The sequence below is a fragment of the Ctenocephalides felis genome, unplaced genomic scaffold, assembly GCF_003426905.1.
Source record: "Ctenocephalides felis isolate EL2017-DRISC unplaced genomic scaffold, ASM342690v1 CF-g0.4_SCAFFOLD_03571, whole genome shotgun sequence".
Classification (NCBI taxonomy): Eukaryota; Metazoa; Arthropoda; class Insecta; order Siphonaptera; family Pulicidae; genus Ctenocephalides; species Ctenocephalides felis.
The window spans coordinates 68,615,346-68,641,540 of record NW_020539725.1 but is presented as its reverse complement, the minus strand read 5'-3'; the positions used below and the strand labels follow the sequence as shown (position 1 = coordinate 68,641,540).

General features: G+C 28.9%; 2 protein-coding genes across 2 annotated transcripts in view; both read left to right on the top strand.

The window, feature by feature from the left end:
- LOC113386622 (hybrid signal transduction histidine kinase D-like) overlaps positions 1-7,620 on the top strand; it is a 19,912-nt gene extending 12,292 nt beyond the window's left edge. Inside the window, exons 2-4 of the mRNA XM_026624390.1 lie at positions 3,958-4,061; positions 5,733-7,560; positions 7,595-7,620. Coding sequence (XP_026480175.1) covers positions 3,958-4,061; positions 5,733-7,560; positions 7,595-7,620 — 1,958 coding nt within the window. The remainder of the gene's footprint in view (positions 1-3,957; positions 4,062-5,732; positions 7,561-7,594) is intronic.
- Positions 7,543-26,195, top strand: LOC113384474 (dentin sialophosphoprotein-like). The gene is made up of 8 exons (XM_026622192.1): positions 7,543-8,614; positions 12,096-12,313; positions 14,846-15,007; positions 15,735-17,467; positions 19,373-19,507; positions 22,500-22,996; positions 23,627-23,771; positions 25,203-26,195. Exons 1-8 carry the CDS (start codon positions 7,679-7,681, stop codon positions 26,114-26,116), a joined length of 4,740 nt encoding a protein of 1,579 aa, XP_026477977.1. The 5' UTR covers positions 7,543-7,678; the 3' UTR covers positions 26,117-26,195.

The window sequence follows — 26,195 nt, the reverse complement described above, 5'->3', positions numbered from 1 at the left end:
TACTATAGCTTAATCTACAGAAAGTTAAAAATAAGATAGCGTTGCCATGACAACATTATGTTACCGCAGAATTGGTCCCTGTGTTTCAATGTCGAACAAAAACATATACAGTTTATACATATATACGTGCACATAATTTTTCCGATCTCATTGTCAAACGATTCAGAATGACTCGAAACGTCGACGAAATATAAAATTAAAAGTAAATATCCTCACCTGTCAAAAACATAAACATCTCCTTCGGGAAATTAAATCGCGATTCTCAATCCCCTCATCGGGCAACACCGATTGCCTCATAACCACTACAGCTACATCGAAAAAAGAACGAATTTGACAAATGGTGCAACATATACGATTTGTCATTTTTATTTTAAATCTAAAGTGCATTTTATCTCAAATTCAAACAAATTCGGACTCCTAACACGGAAAATAAAACAATTCAACGTTTTAGAATAGAAATATTATAGCAGGCATCATGTAATATTGCACTAGTTTGCGTGTCGTTGTAAGTATATTTTATATAATTTATGATTATTAATTAAGAAAAAGAAAGTGAATGCAATTATGGTGTCATAATTTAAGACTCGAGATGAATATTATGTTTTAAAGTTCGCACATAAATTATTATCGTGACGGTGATTCTTATTTGTATAATGTCTAACACATGTTAAATAAAATGGTAAAGGTAATATAGTAAGTTTGTGGTCCTGAGGAAAAAACTTTTTTTTCCATGTGACATTTCATACTGTTTTGGTTAAATTTGTGATAAATTCTATTTTCATCCATTTCTTTAATGACATCATTATCTTATTTACATATGTGTGTTGTATTACTCATACTTATCTATGATTTTACGATTGATTGCTTACCATTTACAATAGCACAAGGAACAATGTATGTTTTAAAATTTAATGTTCACAAACCATTTTTCTTTCATTATTATAGACGAAGAGCTTAAACAAAAAAGTTGTCTCAATGAGAAAAATGTATTGAATGACATTCAATTTACATTCATTTGGCAAAAGTGATTAAAAGTTTATGTTATATAATTATATAACAACAAATTGTTGCAATATTTGTGCTTTGTTGTAAAAAGTGTAGTAACAAAGGTATGTAAAGTGGATATAAAATTTGAATCTAATCAGAATCTAAGAAGTTCCACTACGAGTGCACAGGGTATAGTACATAAATTATAAAATAAACATCAAGATTATTGAAACAGGGCTGTAATACATTTTTTATATTTTTTGTAGATATCAAATTAAAAATTGTATACTCTGTTTGTACACATAGTTTACACGTTTACATAAAATTTTACACATTGATGTTTGCAGAAGACTAGTTTGCAGAATTCTTAAAAGTTTGCAAACGGCTTGAAAGCCAAAAGTGGACTTTCGTGTTTTATATTTTCTTAGATAGTTGCTCTATATATTATTTATGTGTATAAGAATTTAATTTCATCAGAAATACAAAATTATTAGCTTGAGTTATATTGACTTTTCACTGAACCGAACAAACAAAAGACGATAGAACTAGTGTTTTTTTTATTTTGTACATTTATGGCTAGATGTCAGTAGGACGTCATATTTTATTAATGTTAGTCTTTTAAAAATGCTTAGTTAAACAAAATGGAGAAATTCTTCGAAAAGGTTTAAGAAGAAAATATAATGTCGAGTATACAAAATATACAAATGTTGCTCGTCACTACTAAACTTAATCTATTTCTCATCACGTGTAATCTTTCAGACGATAGAATTCAACAAAACTTTATTGATATGTCCAACGTACTATTCAATTATAGCAGTGATGCACTAGTCACATGGATTTTAGAATCTTTATTTTGCCTTTATTATGTATAATACAAGATTCTGCTATTTTTAGATTTATATACAAATTTTTTATTTTCTTTCAGTCTCTTTATATGTGTCCTTAATTTAGAAAATTTACAAGTGTACATTACATGTAATGTTATTTCTCAATTAAAATAATACCTATGATAATGATCAAATTATATTCTTTGCATTCGGATCAAAATTGCATTTCTGTCTGGGTTTTAAACTTTTGAAATTGTACATCAAAGCGATTAGCAAGTAATATTATCTATTAGGAATTTCTCAAGTGTAGCTATATTTCCTTCGATACAATATAAATGTTTAAACATATATAATTCTGAATATTAAACATACATGTGAGAATATATTCATTTATTTATTTATTTGCAGCCCAATTTTTAAATAAAAAATGCTAATACAGAAAAAATTATTTATTATATGTTTCAATACTTGACGTGTGTCATCATTCCACAGTCAAACCAAGAAAAATAACAAAAAGTACAAAAATTCAAATTTGTAAGAACAAATATAACTAGTAAATAATGAAATTTAAAAAAACCTAAAAAAGAAGATATAAAGTGCCTGCAGAAAAATTATGTTAACAGTAAGGCAAAACAAAATTTCGCGTTTTCTCATTTGTATGATGACACACATCAAAGGTCGAAACGTATAATATTTTATTAACCTTTTTTTCTATATTAACAAATATATATAAATTTATATTTTGAATCTAATGAGTCGTATTTTCTGAACAGTTATTTTTTATAAACATCCAATTATTACAATCAAGAGTAAATATAATTACTTTTCTCGGTTTAACTATAAACATTTGAACAATATGTGAAATGAGTCATTTATTTTGTTTTTTGTAATAATGTAATTTGTATGTTTAGTTTTATATAAGTGTTCAATATTAATGTGAGGAAAAATATGGTCATAAATTTCTAAACGTGATTATTTTTATATATATGAATTTATATATATATATATATATATATATATATATATATATATATATATATATATATATATATATATATATGACATGTTTATCATTAAAGAAAATAATTTCTTTCATTCGCAAATTTTAGCAATTTATTCATACTAATTAATCAGTGCATAACAAAACGTTAATAAAATTCTATTTTGATTTTTTTCTTAACAATGCTTTAGAAATTGGAGTACTCCAATTAAAACCAATGTTATATTTTAATTTTATCAGAATTATTTCCACTATTTTAAATGTGTCTATTACTTTATATTATCATTGTCATGTGATTACTTAATGTAATATTCTAATAATATATTCTAAAAAATATATATTTTGTTTCAGAAGCTGTGTTACATTTTTGAAACATGAATTTACTTCGGATAATCTTTATAACTATAGGTATCATAGGTATAAGTTCAGCTCTCCCGATTTCATTACCAACAGGTAATAAAGTAATACTTTATATTAGTTATTAATAAATTTTGCAAATATTCAAATTTAGACTAATTAAATTTTAAGTATATTTATTAATATATAAATAATTAATATAATGCAATTATTGTGATAAATTATTAACTACATATTTTTTAAAAAGTAATTAAAATTAACTAGAATTTATTAAAATGAAAAATGCATAGTAAATGCATTCGATAATAAATTAAATTATTTTAAAATTTGTATAATATTGAAATGAGCCTTATCATAATAATATCATTATACTGATGACTTGTAAAGTTAATAAGATAATTATAATTATATCTAAAAATTATAGATAAATAATCGCCAATATTCTATTATGTAGCAGTTATATTTATTAGCTAATTGTAACATATTTTTCTAGTTAAACTATATTAGTTTGTTTTAACTCTAAATTAATATTTGATGCTAGAACCTATATATTTCTTAATCATAACATTGAAACTGATTGTGCAATTTAGATTTGGCACAAGCTGTAGTTTTACTTTTATCTTATGAGTGAGTAATAAAGTTATTTGATACTTTTTCTTGTATGCCATAATTATCAAAGTTTATGGATTAATATAAAACGTTTTAAAAGATATACATTTTCATAATTTGTCCAAATACAATTAATTATATTTTGAATTCATCTGAGCATTTCGTTTTTTTTTTCAGAATCCACTACATCAAAATGGGTTATCGGATCAGTATTTTTATTAGGAGCTGCCTTAGTGACTGTTGGTGGCTGTTTGTGTTGCAAAAGGAAGAAAGGTTTCAAGGTATTTAATAAAAAAAAATTAACTATTTATATAAATAAACAAAATTATGTCATCATGCATATGAAACTTTTGTTTGACAATCAATATTTAATACGAAATATATTTTTAATAAACCAATTTATAGGATTTTAATACAACCAATTTATAATCAACCAATTTATGAGATATATTTTTCTACATAGATTTTCTATTTACTAGAGAAACTTTTTATGCAATTTATTTTTCATACGTTTTTTTATTTATTTTTGCTACCAAAGCTGAATCAAGGAAATATGAAACAGGTAATTAGAATTGTCAGTCGTATAAATATGATATAAAAAATGGTAATATTTAAATGTGAAATGTGATTATAAACTTATTACCTGAAGTTGATTTTTTTTGTTAAAAAAATTTGAAATTAATTTAATCGCACTCAGATTTTTTATGCATGAAGTTTATATGAGAAAATATTAAATATTAATTTAAAACTTATAGAATTATTATATTAATTTAAACCTTTAAATTTAAGGTAGTTAATGATTCATAATATATTTCCCATCAGAATGTTTGAGCAATTAATTATTTTAGTTATAAAATAATCTAAGTTTAATTTGGTGATTCTAGTGCATTTATTCTTAACCTTATTATAGTAATAAATGAATTATTGAATGAATATAGTTAAATTATTAAGTATTTAAAAGATCCAATCGAATTCATTTTTTATTTATATATATAAAGTTTTTCTGAATATTTATTATTTATACTTTTGGATTGGAGCATTCTAGTTTTTTCTTTGGCAAAATGATTTAAATTTTTATTTATTTTTGAATGTCTTTTATTCAGAATTAAAAAAATAGGCTAATAATTTTTACTAAATGTACAATTTGATTTTTAACAAGAAGATAAGTAGTAAAAATTTACTTTCAAAAAATGGAATGAAATAAATGAAAAATTTAATTAATAATTTTTTGAGGAAAAACAGGAAGATTTTAGTATAGTAAATCAAAATTATAAATACATATAATAGCTAATAAAATTAAAATTGTGATACAACCCTTAGTTGCATTTTTACGCAAATTAAATCTAAGTTTAATTCTGGCCTCCTCAGGAACTTAGTTTACCAGATTAATTGTTCTAATTGTGAACTTTTTTATATTGTAGAAACTAGCCAAAATCTGAGTAAACGCTATTTTCAACATAAAAATAACTCAAAAAATACCAAACGATTCAAAACCATGTTAACCGAGCATATAAATAATTTAAATCATAATATAGATTTTTTCAATTCAAAAATTTTACATTTTGAAGAGTACTTAATTAAAAGAAGATTCGCTGAGGGGTCGTTTTTGCAATTGCATAACGACAGGGTCATAAACAAACGATTCGACAACACGGCCGTGAACGAAACAAACACGTGGTTCTTAAATAGCGTGTCAAAATTCCTTAAAAAATGACAAGATCCCATCGCCTTTTAAATTTCTCGCAAAATTTGAACGTATGTTAAGAACTGCTTTAAGAAAAAACGTGACATTTCTATCTTAGACTTTGAATAGTCAATACATAGTTTTGACAACTTATTAAAATTAAAAATTCCCATATTATTTTTGATGTAACGTCCGACTTTTAAACTCAATATATATATATATATATATATATATCATTAATTGTATTTTTTATTATTTATTTCCCCAGGAGTTCAATAATGAGCCAGGTTCTGCCACTCACACCGTCAATGCTGAATCCCCGTTTCCAATTTTCCGTCCATTGAACCAAAACCAGGCATCTCAAAACGGTTCCGGTGAAAACCAATCTGAAGTAACACCACTGAAACATCCAGACAGCCCCGTATTACCTCATAACAATATTGAATCTTCAAACTCAGGTTTAGTTAGCCAAATTTCCAATGAAAACAACCATCTTATGATAGACGAACCGATTGTATCACCAGAACATGCGGTCAACATTGAAGCTCCTAGGCCTGTAGTAGATAATATTGCTTCGATTAGAAGCAATATGCAAATAATTAGCAATGCTATAATAAATATAGTAACCAATGATCATATGGAGAATGATAATAATAATGGGCCGATATCTGAATTGGATATTCAGAATATAGCCAACAACAATGCAGAAGGTTATATTCAGAATCAGAATGAACTTTTTCTTAACCAGAATCTTAACATGGTTTCAGAAAACCACCAGAATGCTGGTAATGCTTTTATCAATTTTAATCAGAACTTTGTTGACCTATCAAGTGTTCCTAGTACTTCAGGTGCAACAAATCAGATCAGTAATGATGATCAAACAACGAAATCATTTGGAGATTCTTCAAACGCCGGTGTTGTCCAATCTGTAAATCAATCTCCGAATGATAGGTTTTTGGAAACTGCAGGTGCGGGAGATGATGTCAACGAGGCGTTGAGGTGTCTAGAAAGTGTTTTGAGCGGGGAAAGTGACTGTGATTCTGGAAGTTGTTCGTCGCTGGCCGAGGTGCAACTGGAGTTTAACAATGATCATTTTAAAAGTTTGGAAAAACTGGATCAGTCTAATGATGATAAAAACTGTGATAATGAAAATGTGGTAACGAAACAAAAACCTGAAAGTGATAATATTGCCGTACTAAAAAGTAATGATCTTCCAAAAACTCCTAATAAGGAAACTGTTCAGAAATCAGAAACTGGTAATTTACTAAGTGAACAAACTGTATCTTCTCATGAGAAAGTAAATTGTGATAATGAGTTCGATAATGAAATGGTAAGTGCACGGATTTTGAACAAAGAAAATGAACATCCTAATATTTTATCAACTGTATCTGGGCAACCCCAAAACATCATAAAAGTTAAAGATGTAGTTTCAACTAATGTGGACACTAATGTTAGCAAAGATATTATTTGTGATATTGAAGCAAAAAACGTTCAAGATAACCAGGAAAAACACAAGTTTGTAAAGAATACTTCAAACATATCATCAGAAAGCCTAAATCCTGAGGAAGCAACTTCAAATATATATTTGGCTGATGATTCAACAAAAATTCATGTTGGTGAAGAAATTGTTGATCACAAAGAAGAAAGTCACAAAAATGTAGAAAACCACAATTCTGTGGTTAGTGATATAAATATTTCTTCAGACATTACACCTGAAATTAATAATTGTGCTGGTATTTCTGATCCAAATAAATTATCTACTGGCACGGATCAAAAAATTGTTTGTGAAGTAAGTGAAAACACAAAAGAACCATGTGATTTTGCTGAAGACAAATTGCAAAATTTGACATCACCCAAACACAATGAAAGTTGTAAAGGTGAAAATTCAGAAACGATTTCTTTGGATCTGGTTCAGAATGTTACCACATGTACTTCTGATCCTGATTATTTTGGTGTTTCTGATTCAAATAAAGAATCAGTATCCAGTGGCAAGGATCAAGAAATCGTCTGTAAAGTAACTGAAAACACAAAAGAACCATATGATTCTGCTGAAGACAAATTGCAAAATTTGACATCACCAAAACGGAATGAAAGTTGTAAAGATGAACACTTAGAACAATTTCTTTGGAGCATGCAAAACTACCGGTTCAAAATGATGCCAAATGTACTTCTGATCCTGATCCTGATTCAAATAAAGAATCAGTATCCAGTGGCATGGATCAAGAAATTGTCTTAATTGACAAATTGCACAATTTGACATCACTAAAGCACAATGAAAGTTGTAAAGATGAACACTTAGGAACAATTTCTTTGGAGCATGCAAAACTTCCGGTCCAAAATGATACCAGTTCATCTGTTCCTGATGTTTCTGATGATAAATTAAAATCTACAGAATCTTCTGATGAATCAAATACGCAACATGAAACTTCTCCAATTGCAACATCAAAAACTACAGAAAAAAGTGATGGATCTTTTTTATCTAAAAATGATTCCGTAGAACAAATACTGGAGCAAAATTCGGGGTTTGATGAACAAGTATTCAGAACAAATAGTGATACCAGAAACACACCTACAATTTTAAACAGAACATTCAGCCTTGGGTTCAATGATGAAACTCCTAGTCCTGAAATAGATCCAAAAATTATAGACATCGATTCCTTCAAAACAAGCACGCCTTCTAAGAAACACAAAAAGACCAGTTTATCAGAAAGTCCTAAAAAATCACCCAGAAAACCAAATTACGACTTCCTAAAAACCGGGCAGATCAATTTGGAATCCTGGGATAAATTCTTAGGCGACAGTTTCGAACGTAATAACGAAGACGATGACTCTGTTTTCGATGATTGCGATAAAGACTTGAATTCATCAAGTTCCAAGGATGAAAAAATCCAGATTAAGGATTTGGAAAATCTTACGGGCGATGAATTTTTCTTGGTTCCACCAGCTGATACGACGAGCGACTCGTCGTTTAAGGATCTTTCGGAAAATACTGATGATAATAAAGAGAATATTAAATATCAAGAAACGTCGTCTTCTGATACAACAGATTCAGATCTTAAATTTCATTCTACCAATAGTGACGAGGAGCAGGATAGCGTCAAGTTGGCAGAGATTAGGAGGGCGTTGATTTTATCCTTGCCGGATGCTCAGGTAAGAAGATTCATATTTATTGTAATAGTATAAGTATACTGCTCATAGTTAGTTTTATCACATTTAATTATGATAATTTAAAATTTATAGCAGATATGTTTTCTAGCAGAATTTTAAACCGATCACACTTCAAACTTCCCGGAGAAGTTTGCTTTTGAGAAAAATCCGATTTGCTAATTTTATGTCTTTGCGATTTGTGATGTTATTCTAAATCAATTGAGACTAAAAAATCCAAAAATCCTTAAAAATCGGTCACGTGATTAATGGACGTTCCATTATGAATCGAATGAGATCAAATCTGGAATAAGTATGTGTGTATGTATATGTCTAGTTTTTTTCTTGCCTACTTGTCTCCACAGGAATCGTTGTTAGGTATGGGGGGAGGATCTAGAATACTTCTCTCTCCTAATTTGTGCCATCCGCTCTCCTTTGTATGTATATGTTGAGCCGATTTTTGAGTTTTCGTCGACGTTTTTTAAAAAACGGCTGGACCGATTTTAGAAATTTTAAAACTATTATATGAGACTCGATATCGACTGTTTTTTTTTCAATTGGTAAAGATCTGTTGCGTTGTTTTTTGTACGTTGCACGACGATATATTTTGTATGATAGGCTACAAAGACTGATTGTTAGACAGCACAAAGTTTACGTTTTCTCAACGTTTCAAGTCATTCTGAATCGAACGAGACTAAATTTGGAACAAGTATGTGCAGGTTTTCTTTCCCCTTGTCACAACGGGAATCGCCATTAGGTATTACTTCAAGGGGGGAGGATCTAGAATGCTATGATTATCTTTCTTAATTATGCATTTCTCCTATTTGGTGCAATTTGCTCTCTTTCGTCTTTGTGATATAAAACGGCTGGACCAATTTTAGACATTTTAAAACTTTTCGATGTGACTTGATATCGACTGTTTTTTTTATAATTTGTAAAGATCTGTTGGGTTGTTTTTTTTGTTCAATCTGATGAAACTTTGTACGACGATAGATTTCGTAGACTAATTCTGAGATAACATTCTTAAATATTATAGGCCTATGGTAAGTTTTAATCAGAATCTACACCGATCATATGTACTATGTTTTATAAATATCTGAAAATTTGATGTGCATATGTCTACAAATAATTTTTGGCCGCCAAATGGCATTTTTTACTTTTTCCAATGAATCTGAAACCGCTGGACCTGCCTTCTCAAAAATTTTGTGTTGGCGTCAATAGTAAATATTAAATATTTTTAAGTATGTTTGAAAGAAGACATCAATAGGAAATGACATTCATTAATTTTTAGCAATAGCGAAAATTTTATTTCCAAATAACAATTATGTTCATTTTATTTAAATAGCTGAATCTCAATTTGTATGAAATGTATGATTTATAATATTGTATTTCATTTCTATTTGCCCGTCATTCAGTCTCCCAACTCTTATCCCAGGAATCGTGATAGGAATTTACCTGTTTTTTGGCCTGAGGCCAGCAATTTGCTGTATCTGATTTGTTTAATTGAGGAATTACTTGGCTTTGGCTTTCTCACACTTGCTTGCTTCTTTGAATTACGTCATCGGTTAAAGATCAGATATGAAGAAATAATAATGGCAATATTATATAAATTGTTTTACTTGAATTAATGACTGAAACTCGTTACATCTAGTAGTTGTTCATAACATACACGAGGTAAAGTTTTGTGATTGAAACGAATTTGTTACGAGACTGTGTTAAAATGTTAATTAAAAAGAATCATTTATATTAAGATTCTGTGAGCGCTGTCCAAAAAACGACAAAAACGAGTTTTTTTTAGAAACGTTATTTATTGATTTTTTTGTTTTCATTTTTATTATATTTGCTTCTACTTCATCATTATTAATCTTATATTCATTATAAATAATTTTGATTATTTTTTTAAATATAAATTGTTATTTTTTTTGAAAGGTAAATTGTCAAAAATATATGAATCATTTATTCAATTTTATCAATTCTACGTCTTTGATCGATGAAGTGCATTTTTACACATTTGTTTAATAAATAATTTAAATCGCTATTTGAACAATGATTTATTATTATTATTGTTCAAAATTATATTGAATTCTTTAGTAAGCGGGATTGGTGACAAAATTTTTGTTTCTTGAACAAACATCCTGGCATTGATGAACATATTGCTTTAATATTTCTTTTAGCATTGTTGTTTTTTCTTTATTGTTATTTGATTGATTCATACAATCAATATTTTTATATCAATTATAAACATTTCATCGATAAAGTGCATTTTATACATTTTTTAATAATTAATTTAAATAATTATCAATTAATAAAAATTAATTATGTTTTTAATATCTTGCTATAATTTATTTGTTATTATTAACCTGCCGAAGAAGTTTTTTTTGACAGAAAATCGAATTTGCTAATTTTATTTTTTTTATGTTTGAAGTCATTCTAAATCGTTTAACATCAAAATTATAAATCTGGTAACATAAATTCTATTTATTTTTTTAATAGTTAGAGTTCATGATCTAAAAATTTATAGGCTTACGAAGATTTATAAGAGTTCATTATTCTCGAAAAAAACATTTAAAATTTTAAATGTGTAATTTGTCTTACATCTGTATACAAAATGGCTATTTATGATAACTAAAAATGCGGTGATTTTAAATTACTACTCGGCTTCTTAGTATTTCATAACAAATTTTATTTGTTATAGGAACAGCATTTTGATATTCGAGTTTGGGTAATTAATTGTAATAATACAATTATTTCATAATAATAAAATTTAACGGATAAACAAAGTCGAATAAAAACGTGGACAATAGACACGTGTGGTACTTAATTATATTCATTTATATAAACAAATCGTGAAATAAAAATTCTGTATCATAAATCATATTTATTAGTAGTAATAATTACCTTTTTAGCACGTGTATTTTCTCTTCAGAGTCTCAGTTTTTGCTTCAGTTTTTCCATGAATCATTTGTGGTCACATCCAGGTTTTTCACAAACAATTTTTCCAAATTGTTTTTTCTTTTCAAATGTATATATATTTTTTTGGCAATGTCTAGTCCACATCTTTGATCCACGCAGTATATAATTCAATCATGTTAGTAATTTTTTTTATTGAATAGAATACAATCATGTTAGTAACTCAGTAGTCAGTTAGTTAGTATTTCATATTAGTATTATAAATTTTGAAAAAAATTTAACGCGAAATTTAGGTCAATTTCTATTGTAAAGTTATCTCTTCAGATATCAACTAATCGTCTCTATCAATTAATTGACTTATTTTAGGACATCTAATTAGGAAACTACTCAATAAACTGCAGCCATATAATTTATTTTCGAATATAACGCACGCGCACTGACTCATGTTTTTCACAGATGCGTCGAGGTTTAATTTGATTAGTGCACATACATTAATTAGCTCTTAATTTTAGACATGTTGGAAATATTCTACTTATTCTTGAGCCATCTCAATGATTTAGTTCGTTTTTTGTACCAGGGCCCGAGGACCAAGGAGGACACCAGCGATTACGAGAGCGGAACCAAATCTGCGCAAAACACACCAGACAATGTGCAGTCGCAGAAGAGGAATATTTTAGGGGTCCTGGAAGCTGGTTTCAGTGGTTCCTCGACCAGTTTTCCGTTTCCTGATTATTTTTCGGTTCCGGAAAATGAAGGCGGCGGCACGTCGGAGGAAAGGAACGAAATTTATATCAGGTGCGCGATAGAAATTTTATTTATATTAAATTACTAGGACTTGCGCAACTGTTTATTGACCTTATAGAATATTACATTTCTTATAGTTTATCTAAGGTTAATAATGATCATTGACCTTTTCGACACGGATGAGTTTTCACCCATCTGTTTGTCCTTTTGTCACATTTCATATCGTATACTGATCATGATAAAATATACAGTTATTGTGTTGAAATCGTGAAAAACATCATGTGTGAAATATTGTGAGTGTTTAAAAATTAATCTTAAGAACTGTAATTTTAAAATGAAGTACTATGGATTGCTTTCAATCTGTATAAACTATTATATAGAATAATTTATAATTTTCATTAGAATCTTATAATTGTAAATTTTAATAGTACTACAAGTCTTGCTGTATTTTTTTTGTACTTGTACTTTTTTTAATGCGAGCTCAGTTAGGGTTTATACAAAAATTGACATTTTAGAAAACTGGTTTTTGAAAAACGGTTTAAACGGCTTCGAGTTTTTCTATAAGACTATTCGATTAAAAAAAATTGACAAAAAATTTCGAGTGATAAAAGCAGTTTTTGACTTAAATTATTTACTGTTCAATCTTATTGATCAAATTTTTTTATCCAATTTAGTAGAAGAAAAAAGTAATATTTGGCCAAGATTGAATGATTTTAATAATAATTAATTATCTGTTGTTTATGTATTATTTTTACATATAAATGTGTAAATATTTTTATAATAATGAAAGTAAGGATTGCAATCGATCTGCAATGGTGTTTTCATAAATCTGGTACATTTGACATTTTCTATTTTTTAACTTTTCGTAGGGTAAGTTATAGTAATCGCAAAAAAATCGAAAATGAAAATTTTTGTATATCTTTCCGTTTCAACGGCTTCTGAATATTATGAAAAACGTGTGTGTGTATGTAGTGTGCGGGTGTGCGGATAAGAATTTTCGTCGACGATTACGGGAACACCGATCAACCGATTTGAATAATTCAAAAATCATTCGATTCGTATTGATAAAAAGACGTGCTGATTAGTTTTTCGCAAATGCAGGTCTAGCCGTTTCAAAGATACAGAGCAAAAAGTGCAAAAAATGGCAGCTTCTGAGATAACAAATCGGCCGATTTGAATGATTCAAAAAACATTCGATTCGTATTGATATGGAAACGTACTGATTAGTTTAACCGCAGAAATTTTGATTAGATCCTAGAGATCCGCTGTTGCGCGTGAGCATGTCGTTATAGCTGAGCTGGTCGGCGCGTCACAACAATTTTTGTTCGCGTTATTAGATAAGAAAGTCTAAACTGTTCGGGTTTTTTCACTAAAAAAAAAGGTTTTTAAAATCGACAAACCCTGAATGATCAAATTGAAATTAATATTATACATTTACAATTATATTAAAATCTGGTTTCTTAAGAATCTATGCAAAATGATTTTTATTCAAATTCAATACTTGTTTTCCATACGAATTGCTTACCAGTCGTGTTGGTTGTTGACATAATATTGCAATTATCGATATTTTGTCAACAAAGATTGTTTGTTTTATTATTAATCTTAATTAACTAATTAGCAAATTGACATGTAATTAGAACCTACTGCTTAATAGGTGCTAAGAATTTATTTTTTTTCTTAATCTGCATGACTCATTCTACTAATACTTCTACTACCGACACTAATTCTCAGGCAGAAATACTTTGCAAAAATTCAAACAAAATACTTCGAAAGAGTCAAAATAAAAAAAAAAACTGATATTTGTTCAAGAACATGATTGTTTCTTTTCAAATAGTGCAGTGATGTAATTATATAATTGTACAATATGGACATGAAGTTTATGGAGCAAACAAATATGTGGAAGTACCAGAAATTTCTGTTATTCTGTTATGTAATAGATATTTCTTAAGAAGAAATATTATAATTTTTTCTTAACCACCGGTTTCGAGTTCAATACCCACCTTGACAAACTTGATATCAAGCAGTAGTGATATCAATGAATCAATATTGGTTTTTAAATATTGTCGAATGTGGGGCGACCATGGAAATTACGTGGGTCAATGAAAATTAAATTTTAAATAATTGAATATTAACAGAATCATCCCTAATATCTTTTGAACGATATATTTTCGATTGAAATTGATAGTGTGATACAATTTTCAAATAAGTTTATTATAATTTGAGTTTGTGGGTTGTGTTGTGCTATTTCATGGGTCAACCAACAATAAGGAATCACCCTGATATATTTTATTCAAGCAGAAATACTTTTACTCAACTTTGTGTGAGAAAATACTTCATAAATATTAAAAAAAAACTTTATAATATAAGAACAAAACTTTTTTTTCAAATATATTTATATTTTGTAGTAAATTTATTTAAAATCGACGAGTTTTGGTATTAATTGGAACCTAATTTCAGTTGTCGTTCAAATGATTAATTATTTTATTGGACTTTTGCGGATGATGCCAAATTATACTTTTCTAAATTTTATAAATTTTGGATTGATTTTTTTATAATAATTTGGAATTTTTTTTCTATTTTTAGATATAATGCTGCCGGTCCACTAAGCCCAATTATGGAGGACTGGGTAGGAGAAAACGACGATGATAAATCCCATCAGGATCAAATGAATGATCAAAAACTATCTTCATCGGATAGTTTGTGTAAAACATTCATCATAAACGACACCCTGGGAGATAGTACAAGGTAAACTTTAAACCAATTAATATAAAAATTAATTTTGTAATGCAACTTACAATTTTTGGCTTTTGAGTTGCTTATTTCATGTCCAGTTTCTTTTACTTTCTAGGTGATTTAAATATAATGGTTTTTTGTTTTTGTATAAATCAATCAAATTTATTATAAGAAAACAAATTTAGTCTACATGTCAAAATTACAATGATATAAATTATACATAAGTTAAATATATTTTTTGCAAGATGTGTTCAGTGATAGACTGCATTAAAAATTGCAGAACTTAAGAATACTCATGGCTGTGACATTCTTGTAAATTAAAATTATGAAAAATAAAAAAAAAACAAATATTTGAAATAACGAATAGGATGCTGCCATAATCAAAATGCGATCATTTTGCAGGTACAGATTGCATTTAGGCAATCGTATAACTTTTATACACATATTAACCCTTTCCACTCGCTAATCCGAGGTGGATATTTTAATTTAAATTATACTGAAAATAAAGTCTGACCTCTGATAAAATGAAAACATACGGCCAAAATCATCCTAAAAAGTTAAACTAAACTAAAAAATTGTTTACAGATTTCAACATTAATCATACTTTTACAAAAACTTAACCCTTTCCACTTGTATGCCTCCACTCCAGCGGCAAAATTCATATAATCTCGGAATTAGCGAGTGGAAAGGGTTAAATTTCAATTAGATTTTATATCACTTACCTATGTTTCTTTTCCAGTTACAGTGACAGAAGTGCAGCTCTAACAAGCGACAAACCTCGTCAAGTTTTGGGTTCCTGGTGCTCCAACGACACCTTGTTCAATGTAGAAGACGCCTTGGACGTGGAAAAGATCACCTCACCAGCAGAAATCACAGGCGAAGAATTCAAATGTGATTTGGATAAATCTAAAGCATCTTTTGTCATCTACGATGAAACTCAAGACTTAGATAATAGTGAAAAACAGTTGGATAATGGAATGAATCTAATTCATCAGGATCTGAAGACTATAATGGATGATGAGAAGGAATTGAAGAGACATAGGAGTTTTGATGGAAAATTGGATGTGATTTGCGGGGACTCGCCGGATGTGTCCGGTTTTGAGGAGTCAACTTTGCAAGAAAATTGTGATAAATATAAGGATGATGGAGAAAACAAATCTGTGGTACCAGATCTTTCTGTTGTAGAAAATCAAGTAAACCCTGACAGTACATTAAATTTAAAAGGTGATACAAAAGAAATTTTTAACAAAGATGCGATTTTACTCGACGCACCAGTAATACAAGAAATCAAAGAAGAGGTATTAGAGATTCAAGATTTAGTTGAATCTTTCAAACCAGTTTGTGCAGGGGACGTCAATATTTTGAATGATGTGTCTAACAATGCAATGGTTAAAGAGAAAACAGATCTGGAAACGTGCACAAATCTTGGAATCAATTTAAATTGCCATAAATCGGCGGAGCAAATTTTTACGGAGGATTTGCCGAAAGAAGTGGTACTTGTTACTGATTTAGACAATGATGGTAATAAGAATCCAGATCCAGAGAAAACTGATACTCTGGTAACAGATGACGAAAATTTTGATTCGAAACATCCAATTATTACCCAAGATGATGTCGATAAGGGCGTTATAGATAAGTCGGAGTTAAATGAAGTTACCTTAGAGCCTGATAATTTAGATCTGCAGATAAAATCTGCAGATGAAATTCTTAATTATTCATCCAATGATCAAAATTTAATAAGCTGCTTTAACAATATTTCAGACAGCGGCGTACAATTTGATATTTCCGAAAAGGCAGAGAAAAAATATCAAAATTGCGCAAATAATATTTCTGTAGTTTGTGCAAACATGCTGGAGGCTGAAAGAATTCCAGTGCCAATTAAAGCACAAGATATTAACTCATCTGACGATATCCAGAACAAAGAAAACATAATAACCTGTGATAAAATTCTAGGATTGCAAGATCCTTTCCTCGTTAACAATGGTCTAAATACTAAAGACCCAAAAATATTTCATGTAAATAGGGTCATGGAAGATACATACAAAATACCTGATGGTAGTACAAAAGATTTATCAACTAATGTGATAAAATTGTCTAATGACAAAAATTTCGACGAGAAGGAAAATATATCTGGTATCTGTACGATAGCCACAAACGCACAACTTCAATCAGCATTGGCAGAGAAATCGCAAAACACTCCTGTTAAAAAGTATTTGATTAAGAAAAGTGATACTAAACTTAATTTTTTACCAGCAATCGCTGATGATAACTGTGATGTGAATGGTACAAAGTTGAACGGTAGCTCGAGTTTTAAAAATGGTGGTATGTATGATGGTGCTGATGGTGATGATGATGATGATGATGAAAATAGTTGTAGTGAAGAGGAAAATGAGGATACTATTTCTTCAAATAGTGAGGATTATGATACTCTAACGTCGTCTTCGCAGTCTGGACAAGAGTACGAGCTACAACGTGAGTAAAAGAATTATTTGAGGAAAAAACTAATGGTGTATGGCATCGTGCCTTAAGGAAAATTGTTGGAACTTCCCGTACCAAAAGTATTTTTTTTAAAGATTTTTTTTTTAAACTTTGAAGAAACTAGATTTTTGAGAAATTTTGAATTTTTGTGAAAAAAACTTCCAAAATATTTTCTTTATTTTGAAATATTTTGGAAATTTTGAACTTTAGTTGCTGCTAAAATTTCATGTTTCCTCGATATTTTGTCATTTAGAATTTTGAAAAATTGGTTGCTTGATTTTTTCAAAAACTAATGGCAAATTCAGTTCAACCTCAAAAATGTTAGATTAGACTCTGACTTAAAATGTAGAGAATTTTGGTTTTGTTTTTGAAGTAAAAATTTTGTATACATTTATATGGGTTCCGTACCAATATTTACACGTTAGACGACTACGCGGCGCTTACGCGCTTTGATAATTTCGACTCCAAATCAGCTATGCAGCGCGATTGTTTAAAAAAAATGATCAGAATTTTCAAAAAAGTCGATTTTTTCTTCAAAAATTTCAAAATTTCTCAAAAATCTAAATTTTCCAAAGTTTTGTAAAGTTCCAGCAATTTGCCTCAAGGCACGATGCCATGCATCACTCGTTTTTTCTTGTATAGCGAAGGAAATGCATTTACTCGTACCAGACTAGGTCTTTTGTCTGGGTATGTTAGACTCAATAATACCAACTAACCCCTCTGCTTATCTTTTATTCTTGTCTTCACGGAAACCGCCTTTAAATATAACTTGAAGGGGGGAGGATCTAGAATGCTATAATTCTCACTCTTAATTAAACTTTTGTGTGTGTGTGGAAGAGAGAGACGATTTTGACTTTTTGTCGTCGTTTTCTCAAAAACTGCTGGACCGATTTAGGAAATCTAAAAGCCCTTTGATGTATCTTGATAAGGACTAGTATTTATTAGTTTTCTGTAATGATCGGCCGAGCCGTTTTTTTGTAATTAGCAGAAAAATGTAAAACTTTTCTTTTACGTCTTAGCCCACAATTTTGAATTGATTTAATCAAAAACAGTTGGAATGATATTGCTTTGGAAATCTTTGGGCCGCTTCTTCGTAATTATTTGTGGAATTTTTTCATATGTTTTTATCGAATCTTTGTATAACTATAGATTTTGTAATATGAATAACAAAATATTATAGGCCTACGATAAGCAGTTCAATTATAAAAAATCATTAAAGTTTCAAATTTCGCGCGCTTGAGAGATTCTAATCAGAATCTATGCCGAGCGTAAGTACGTATTTTGTAGGTAGCTACTGATTGCAGTTGACTTGATTCAAAAATTACATTTACAGAACATGAAATCGATTAAATGAAATGTGTTAAACAAATTAATTTATAAAATTACAGATAATATAAGTAAGTTTGAAAGATATAAATTGAAAATTATATTGATTATTTTTTAATGAAAGCTAGAATTTTATTTTCGGAATTACAGTTGAACATTTTACCTAAATATACGAATTTCAATTCATTATATATATATATATATATATATATATATATATATATATATAAATATATATATATATGTATCGGGAAGTTCATGCAACATGCCTCAAGGCAAAATGCCACTTTCAACTAGTCCAAATTTACTTATAAAATGTATCTATATATTATACACGTGCGATTTGCATGTGCCAATTAATTAATTCGGATTATTCAGATTTTGTGTAAATATTTTTGTTGTTCTAAAAAAAAAAAATTCGTTTGAATTTTATCGAGCAATCAAACAAATAATTCCACGTTTGTATTGATACGACGGGTCTTAATTTTAAAGAAAACATTTATAGTTTTATTTAATTTTTATCTAATCGCTTGATATATTTTTGTGAACAATATTTTCCATATCTCTCCTCAGGTGATAACAATGAAGATGAAGATAAGGGCAGTCTCGAAATTAGCGCTGATCAGGCGAGAGTAGTCATTCAACAATGTTTGTTTAACTTAGATGGTGAGAACGATCCTTGGACTTCGTCGAACATCAAATTTTCAGGTAATTATAAATATTACTAAACATTATAAATATACTTATAGAAATCCTTTCTTGAACCATAGAGAGAAACAGTTGGTTTAGATTTTTAGATAGTATTTGGAAAATTATTACAAATTTTCCTTCCAACCATCATTGTTTTGATCAATGAACTTTAATTGATCTCGTAAGGTTTAAAAGGGGTTTGACAAAAAATCACGAAATATTACATGGAGAGTTCTAGTAAGATATCAGGTGTACTTGTTTTTAACCTGAAAATAATCCAAAATTTTATAAAAAAGAAAATTACGTTTTTTCTGGGTCATAAAAATACTCTTGATGTTAGGTGGGGGAGGGGGTTAATTTTAAATAATGCCACCAAGAGGGTCCAAAAATCCTTAAAAATCCATCACGTTATTAAGGCACGAGTCATGTTAAAAAAATATAATTCTTTTGATCAGTGGTGTACAACCTGTGGGGTAAGTTTTCCATCTTTGCAACTGTTTTCAAAATATCATTTTCAAATACAAACAACAGAAAATGAATCAGCAAAATAAATATACATGATATACATTCTTGCCGCACATTTGTTGAAAAACACCTTATCTGTCGCATAAAATTTTTATTCATAAATAATTATATATGTATTCCTTTTTATTTGAGACTTGTTTTTATTATAGTGGGAATTATGATTTTTCATAATAAATAATTATTAATATTAATACATTATGCAGGATATTATATTGTTGCACAATGACGAAATTCGGTATACATCATCACGTCATAGTTCATTTATGTTAGTATTTTTGTATTATTGTTTTATTTTATTTTAATTTAATTTTTTTTTCATTTTATATTCAATTTATTGTATTTTTTCTTTTTTTTGCACATATCAATTTTGTAAATAAAACTTTAATGTCTTATTGATTAACAAAAATAAATTATAACAAAAAATTGACGAAATTGTAATATCATTTGAAAAATTAAAGGAGCGCAACAATTTTATTTTGTAAAGACCACACAGGTACAAAAAGGTTACAAATCACTGCTTTCGATATTCGTATTTATTTTAAAATTTATTTCAATAAGTATCTCGAAAGTTGTTACAAATTTACTGCTTTATCTACATTGAATTGAATTTTAATGTATCAAAAATATAATTGATACTTTAGTAGATACTTGTAAATTTTATAGTCATCGTTTACTGGATAGTACTGAATTCAACTGGTTTTCCTCAAATTTATTTTTGAATTGATAATTTTTATCAAAGACTTGGTAATTGTATTTGTTTTTTTAATAAGGTGCGTCGATGAATAATATTAAATTAATTATGACATGCAATTATAGAACATTATTTTAGTAGTTTATCTAAGAAGACGTTACTTGGATGACGATAATAATTTGCACTACAGTTTAGTATGCACTTGTAGCATATTTTCATTTTTTAACTAATTCTCACGAAATACTTAAATTATAATCTTCCAGAAGGAGAAGTTGGTTTTTGCCAAAAAATCCGACTTGCAAATTTTATTTTTGTTTTCTCAACATTTAAAATCATTTTTAATAGTTTGAGACCAAATTTTGAAAAATTGTATGTAGAAGGCATACTTAATAATTATTTTCACGTTTTGTTAAAATTATGAAACTTTAAGTATTTGTCGAATGTACTTTTGGAAAATTAGGTTCCTTAGATTATTACACATATCGGCCTAGATCATTTACACATATCTTAAAGTTGAAATTTAAATTATCAGGTTGGTGCCCTAATCCAAGTTTTTTAGGTGACATCATAGACACAATTTATATCGTATTCAAGATAAGAAAAATTATATAACTTGTATACAATAAATATAAAAATTTATCTGTACATCTATATTATATAAATAAAGTAGTGTTTGTTTGTAATATTGCAATACCCGTTATTTAATCTGTACATGAGATCATGATAGGGTACATTTACCAAATTAATACTTTTTAAATATTTTGTCTGCCCGTCTGTCTGTTTAAGCTAATTGAGTTACATTTTTATGCTTTTTTGTAATTTTAAATAATTTCTAGTGGTGAATGGCATCGTGCCTTAAGGCAAATTGCTGGAACTTCGCGTACCGAAACAAAATATTCAAGAAATATTAAACGTTTTCAAATAGATAATGAAAGTAAATAAACACAACTTCATCAATCAAATTTAAAATGAAGGACTTTTTCTAATATTTATAAGAATTATGTTAACTGAGTACCAAAGTTAAATTCGAAATATTTTCTTTTTCGTTTTTTTAATCATTGAAATCGGATGCTACGTTCTGTTAAAAACTCTATTTCCATTTTCTGCACTCTTTGCTCCGTATCTCCGAAACGGCTAGACCTGTCTTCTCCGAAAACTAATTAGCACATATCCCTATCAATATGAATCGAATGTTTTTTGAACCATTCAAAGCGGTTGATCCGTGCGCCCGAAAACGTGAACGAAAAATTGTATCCATACATACACACACATCCATTTTTCTGAGGTATGCTAAATGTTCAGAAACCTCTGAAACGTGAAGATATGTAAAGATTTTCAATTACGAATTTTGGACGATTACAATAACACCCTACGGGAATTATAAATTAAGTACATTTGTGTTCAATATACAAATTTATCTTGAAATTATCAATCATTTTTAAGTCATTACATTTGCTTCGTTGTTTTCCACTAAAATAAGTATTTATGGCTTGATATTTCAATTTTTAATTATGGGTCTATTAAAAGAAAATCAAATCTCTCTTCAAGAAATGGATTGTACATCAAATATTGTATATAAAAAATTAGTTCAATGAAGCTAATATAAAAAAACTGATAATAAATGACAATAAAAAAAATGTTAAAAGTTTTAAGTTTTTTGTTAAGTTTCGCACGAACGAAATCATTTCGCAGGTACAGCTAGTAATTAATATCTAAATTCTAGTAATTAATATCTTAATTAATTCTACTTCTACTAAATATAAATCTTTATTTTTATTTTTTCTATTTTTCCAGAAAGCGATATAATGACCACCTCCTTCAGCTCCGAATCTCCGATGCCAAGTCCGCAAACGAACGAATGCGTCCAATCGAAATTTGGACGCCAACAAGAAGACTCCAACCAAAGTTCGCCCAACGAAAATTTGGACGACGACACGGGTTGCGAGAGCGAAGACACGAGCGAAGAATTCGAATGGAAATCTGGAAACGAACAAATTGAAACGACCAACACCAACACCAACAATGTTCAAATCGACACTTCTAAAAACGATATTGAAAATGGTACGAATGACACTGATGAAGTCAATTTGGACACTACGTTGACCGATGATACGGTGAATGGTGATGGCAAACCGGAAATTTCTGTGGAAAACTATGATGAAAATCAGGAGTATGATAATGATGATGATGAGAGTAGTGATGAAAGTGAGGAGATTGAGTTTATACCTTCTATTTGGAACTCGTCTGCGGTTCCTTCAAGATCGTCTTTGAAAAGCCCTGAAAATAATACAGTAAGTTCTGATGAATGTTAATAATATTTTCATTCATTCATTAATGCTTTCATAAATTTCATACACTATTTATAAAAACATATTAATTGCACACAAGTGTGCTGCACTCACTGTTGTTAAGTTTCATTATTTATTATTAATTAATTCAAAGTGATTTTAGCTATTTTTATACATAATATAATTTGTTAACAAGTGCCTTAGAAGTGTTCAAGATGATTTTTGATTTAAATGTTAATCAGATATAAATGCACTTTTTTGTTACCTGAAGTAGTTCTTATATTTAATTTGCATTTATATATTTTTTTGTTAAAATTGTTTGATGCTAAGCATCCACATATATGAACTTAATCATATTCTTGTTTTATTATACAAATTTTATATTTTTGTAAATATACGATCATATTGAAAAGCACTTTTTGTTGTTTTGCTGTAACCCATTTTATGCTTGTTAACATTACATTTTTTTTGCAGTGCTTATTTTCAATCATGCTTTTTATCAAATTTTTTGCTGATTCATATTTTTATTATTGCATGTATTATTATGTTTGTGGCAAATGTTTTCAGCTTCAATACTTCATGATTTATTTATTAATAAAGGTGTCAATAATCTATGATTAATCTGTTATCCAGGGTAATAGAGAAGGGAAATCTGTTGTGTTTAAAAAAGAAAAATATTTATCTGTGTACGAGTACCCGAGAGAGCAGGAACACTGTTCGTATATTGAGCCGATGTATGATAATAGCCTAGCTTATGCACCTAATGGACCTGTTTTGTGTGAGTAGAAAAAATATATTAAATTACTTCTAGGTAATATTGAAAACTAAATATTGATTATTTTGGTAAAGTTTAATAGCAACTTTAACCCTTTCCACTCGGATCCCGCCGCTCCGGCGCTAAAATACATATATATCTCGCAATTCGCGAGTGGAAAGGGTTAATAACGCAATAATTTTTGTTCTTGAAATATCTTTTTAATTTTATATAATCGAATAATTCATTGAATTAAAAATGGTAAATTATTTTTTAATTATTTATTTATGCGTTTCGACACTTAATGTGTGCCATCATTGAGTATCTGCAAATTACAAAAACAATGATTGAATACAGATATTAAAACTTTTTAAATGCGTTATCGATGGCCCTAAATTTTCATCCTCCAGTCACAAACCCCTATTTAGTGATTTTTATCCCTGTTTTCAGTCAGTAAATATTTTTTACAGCATTTTTAATGATTTTCTCGAGTTCTTCGAGTAAATAAACTTAAATTTAACTTAAAATATTTTGTTTTATTAATGGTTGTTTCAAAATTTTCACCCTCCTAACAGAAATTTCTATTTTGTCACGGTTATCTTTTATCTAATAGAAATTCCTTAAAATAATATATACTAGCTGGCCCGGCTAACTTTTTTAAACATGAAAAAATATTTTTAAAAAATTTGTTTTTTCGAAGGTTGTTTTAAAATTTTCACCCTTCTAACAGAAATTTACAATTTTCAACGGCCATTGAAAAATTTACAACTTTTCCAGAGATTTGTACCTAGTTCCTTGTTATATCTTCATATTATAATATTTTTGTTCTATTTGCAAGCCATTTATGAACTATTTGAGCACATACAGAAATATTTGTATAATGAGGTAATCCTGTAAATCAGATTATGCAAAAATCGATCGATTATCTAGTTTTATTAATGGTGACCTTTCCGTCGCCAATATCTAACAATAAGAATTGTTTTGAAAATGTTTCAACGCATAGATCGGATAAATTTAAGCTTTTCAGTAAACTCAGAAAAATCTTGATTAAAATTCAATGAGAAACGTTCACCAAAAACGCGATAATTTGTCAGGTATCGAGCTTTATGCAAAATGATACGACTACTAAAATTATCATTATTAAATGAGGATTTGTGGTGAAAATTTGTGAGCTTTATTGTATTTTTCAATAAACCTCAAAATTAAAAAAAAATGTTAGGGTTTGGACAACGTTTTATAAAAATAAATTGTTTATTTTTAAATAAAATTTAAGGTTTTCCATAAACTCAAAAAAAAACTGAGCTAAAATAAAGTTAAAAACATCGACTGCGTGCGGGATAAAAAATTATTCGATCACTAAAATGAATTTTACGACAAGGATTTATGATAAGAGGGTAAAAATTTAGGGCTGTTCGTGTGTATTGTGTATTTAATATTATATATTCTTGTTTCCAGGTTTTGATAGATTCTTCGTCACTTCAACCACACTGCCATTCAACGAGTACGAATTTTACCCAACAAGTTCAGAACCAACAAAAGACTTCGACACGACCACGGAGCAATTCAACTGGGAAACCGAGGAATCAACCAGCAACAATCCCTTCGATTCTGAAGATTTGTTAAATTCAACAACCGAATTTGGCGACTCACAAAGTCCTGGATTACAACCCGACGATGAAGACCAGTTTTCCCTGAATCCAATGCCTGGAGGTGAGCAAATGTACGAATTTAATGATCAAAATCTGTTCGAATTTGGAGTAGATTCCGATTGGAATCAAGGAAATGAAGAAGTAACTAGTTTCATTTCGCCCGATACTCCAGATTCTAATAATAGTCAGATTACGTTGAAATTTAACACCGATGGACCCAAGTTGTCCAGGAGTGACTTTGCTACTCCAGATAGCGGAATTGAAATCACGCCAAATACTGATAATTTTAACAAATCCATGAAATTTTCTGATATTGATACGAACGAAAGCGGTAATAATTACGATGATACTCAAATTTTGTTGGAAACTAATGGGAGGGTTAAGGAGAATAAAGATTTTAATAATATTGATAACTTAGGAACCCTGTGCCATACAAAAAGTACTTTAAAACTACCCTTAAATGTAAGAGACAAAGAAGCAGCGCTGATTAGTACAAATAATGATGATGAAATCGATAAACAAATAATTAGTGAGCAAGAAATAACAAAAACAGATGATGAATTACATAATGCATTGAATGTGTTAAAACAGACTTTAGATACGGTTAAAACCAACGATAAGGAATTACTTCTGAGTGATGTTGGTTCCACAAATAGCGGTGACGAAGATTCAGGTATTGATAGTGCTACTACCTTAATAGATATCAACAATAGATCATAATTTCGGTTAAGGAATGTTCACTGTTATATATGATATACACATACAAGTTTTTAATTAATTTCTAACACAAAGTTACTTG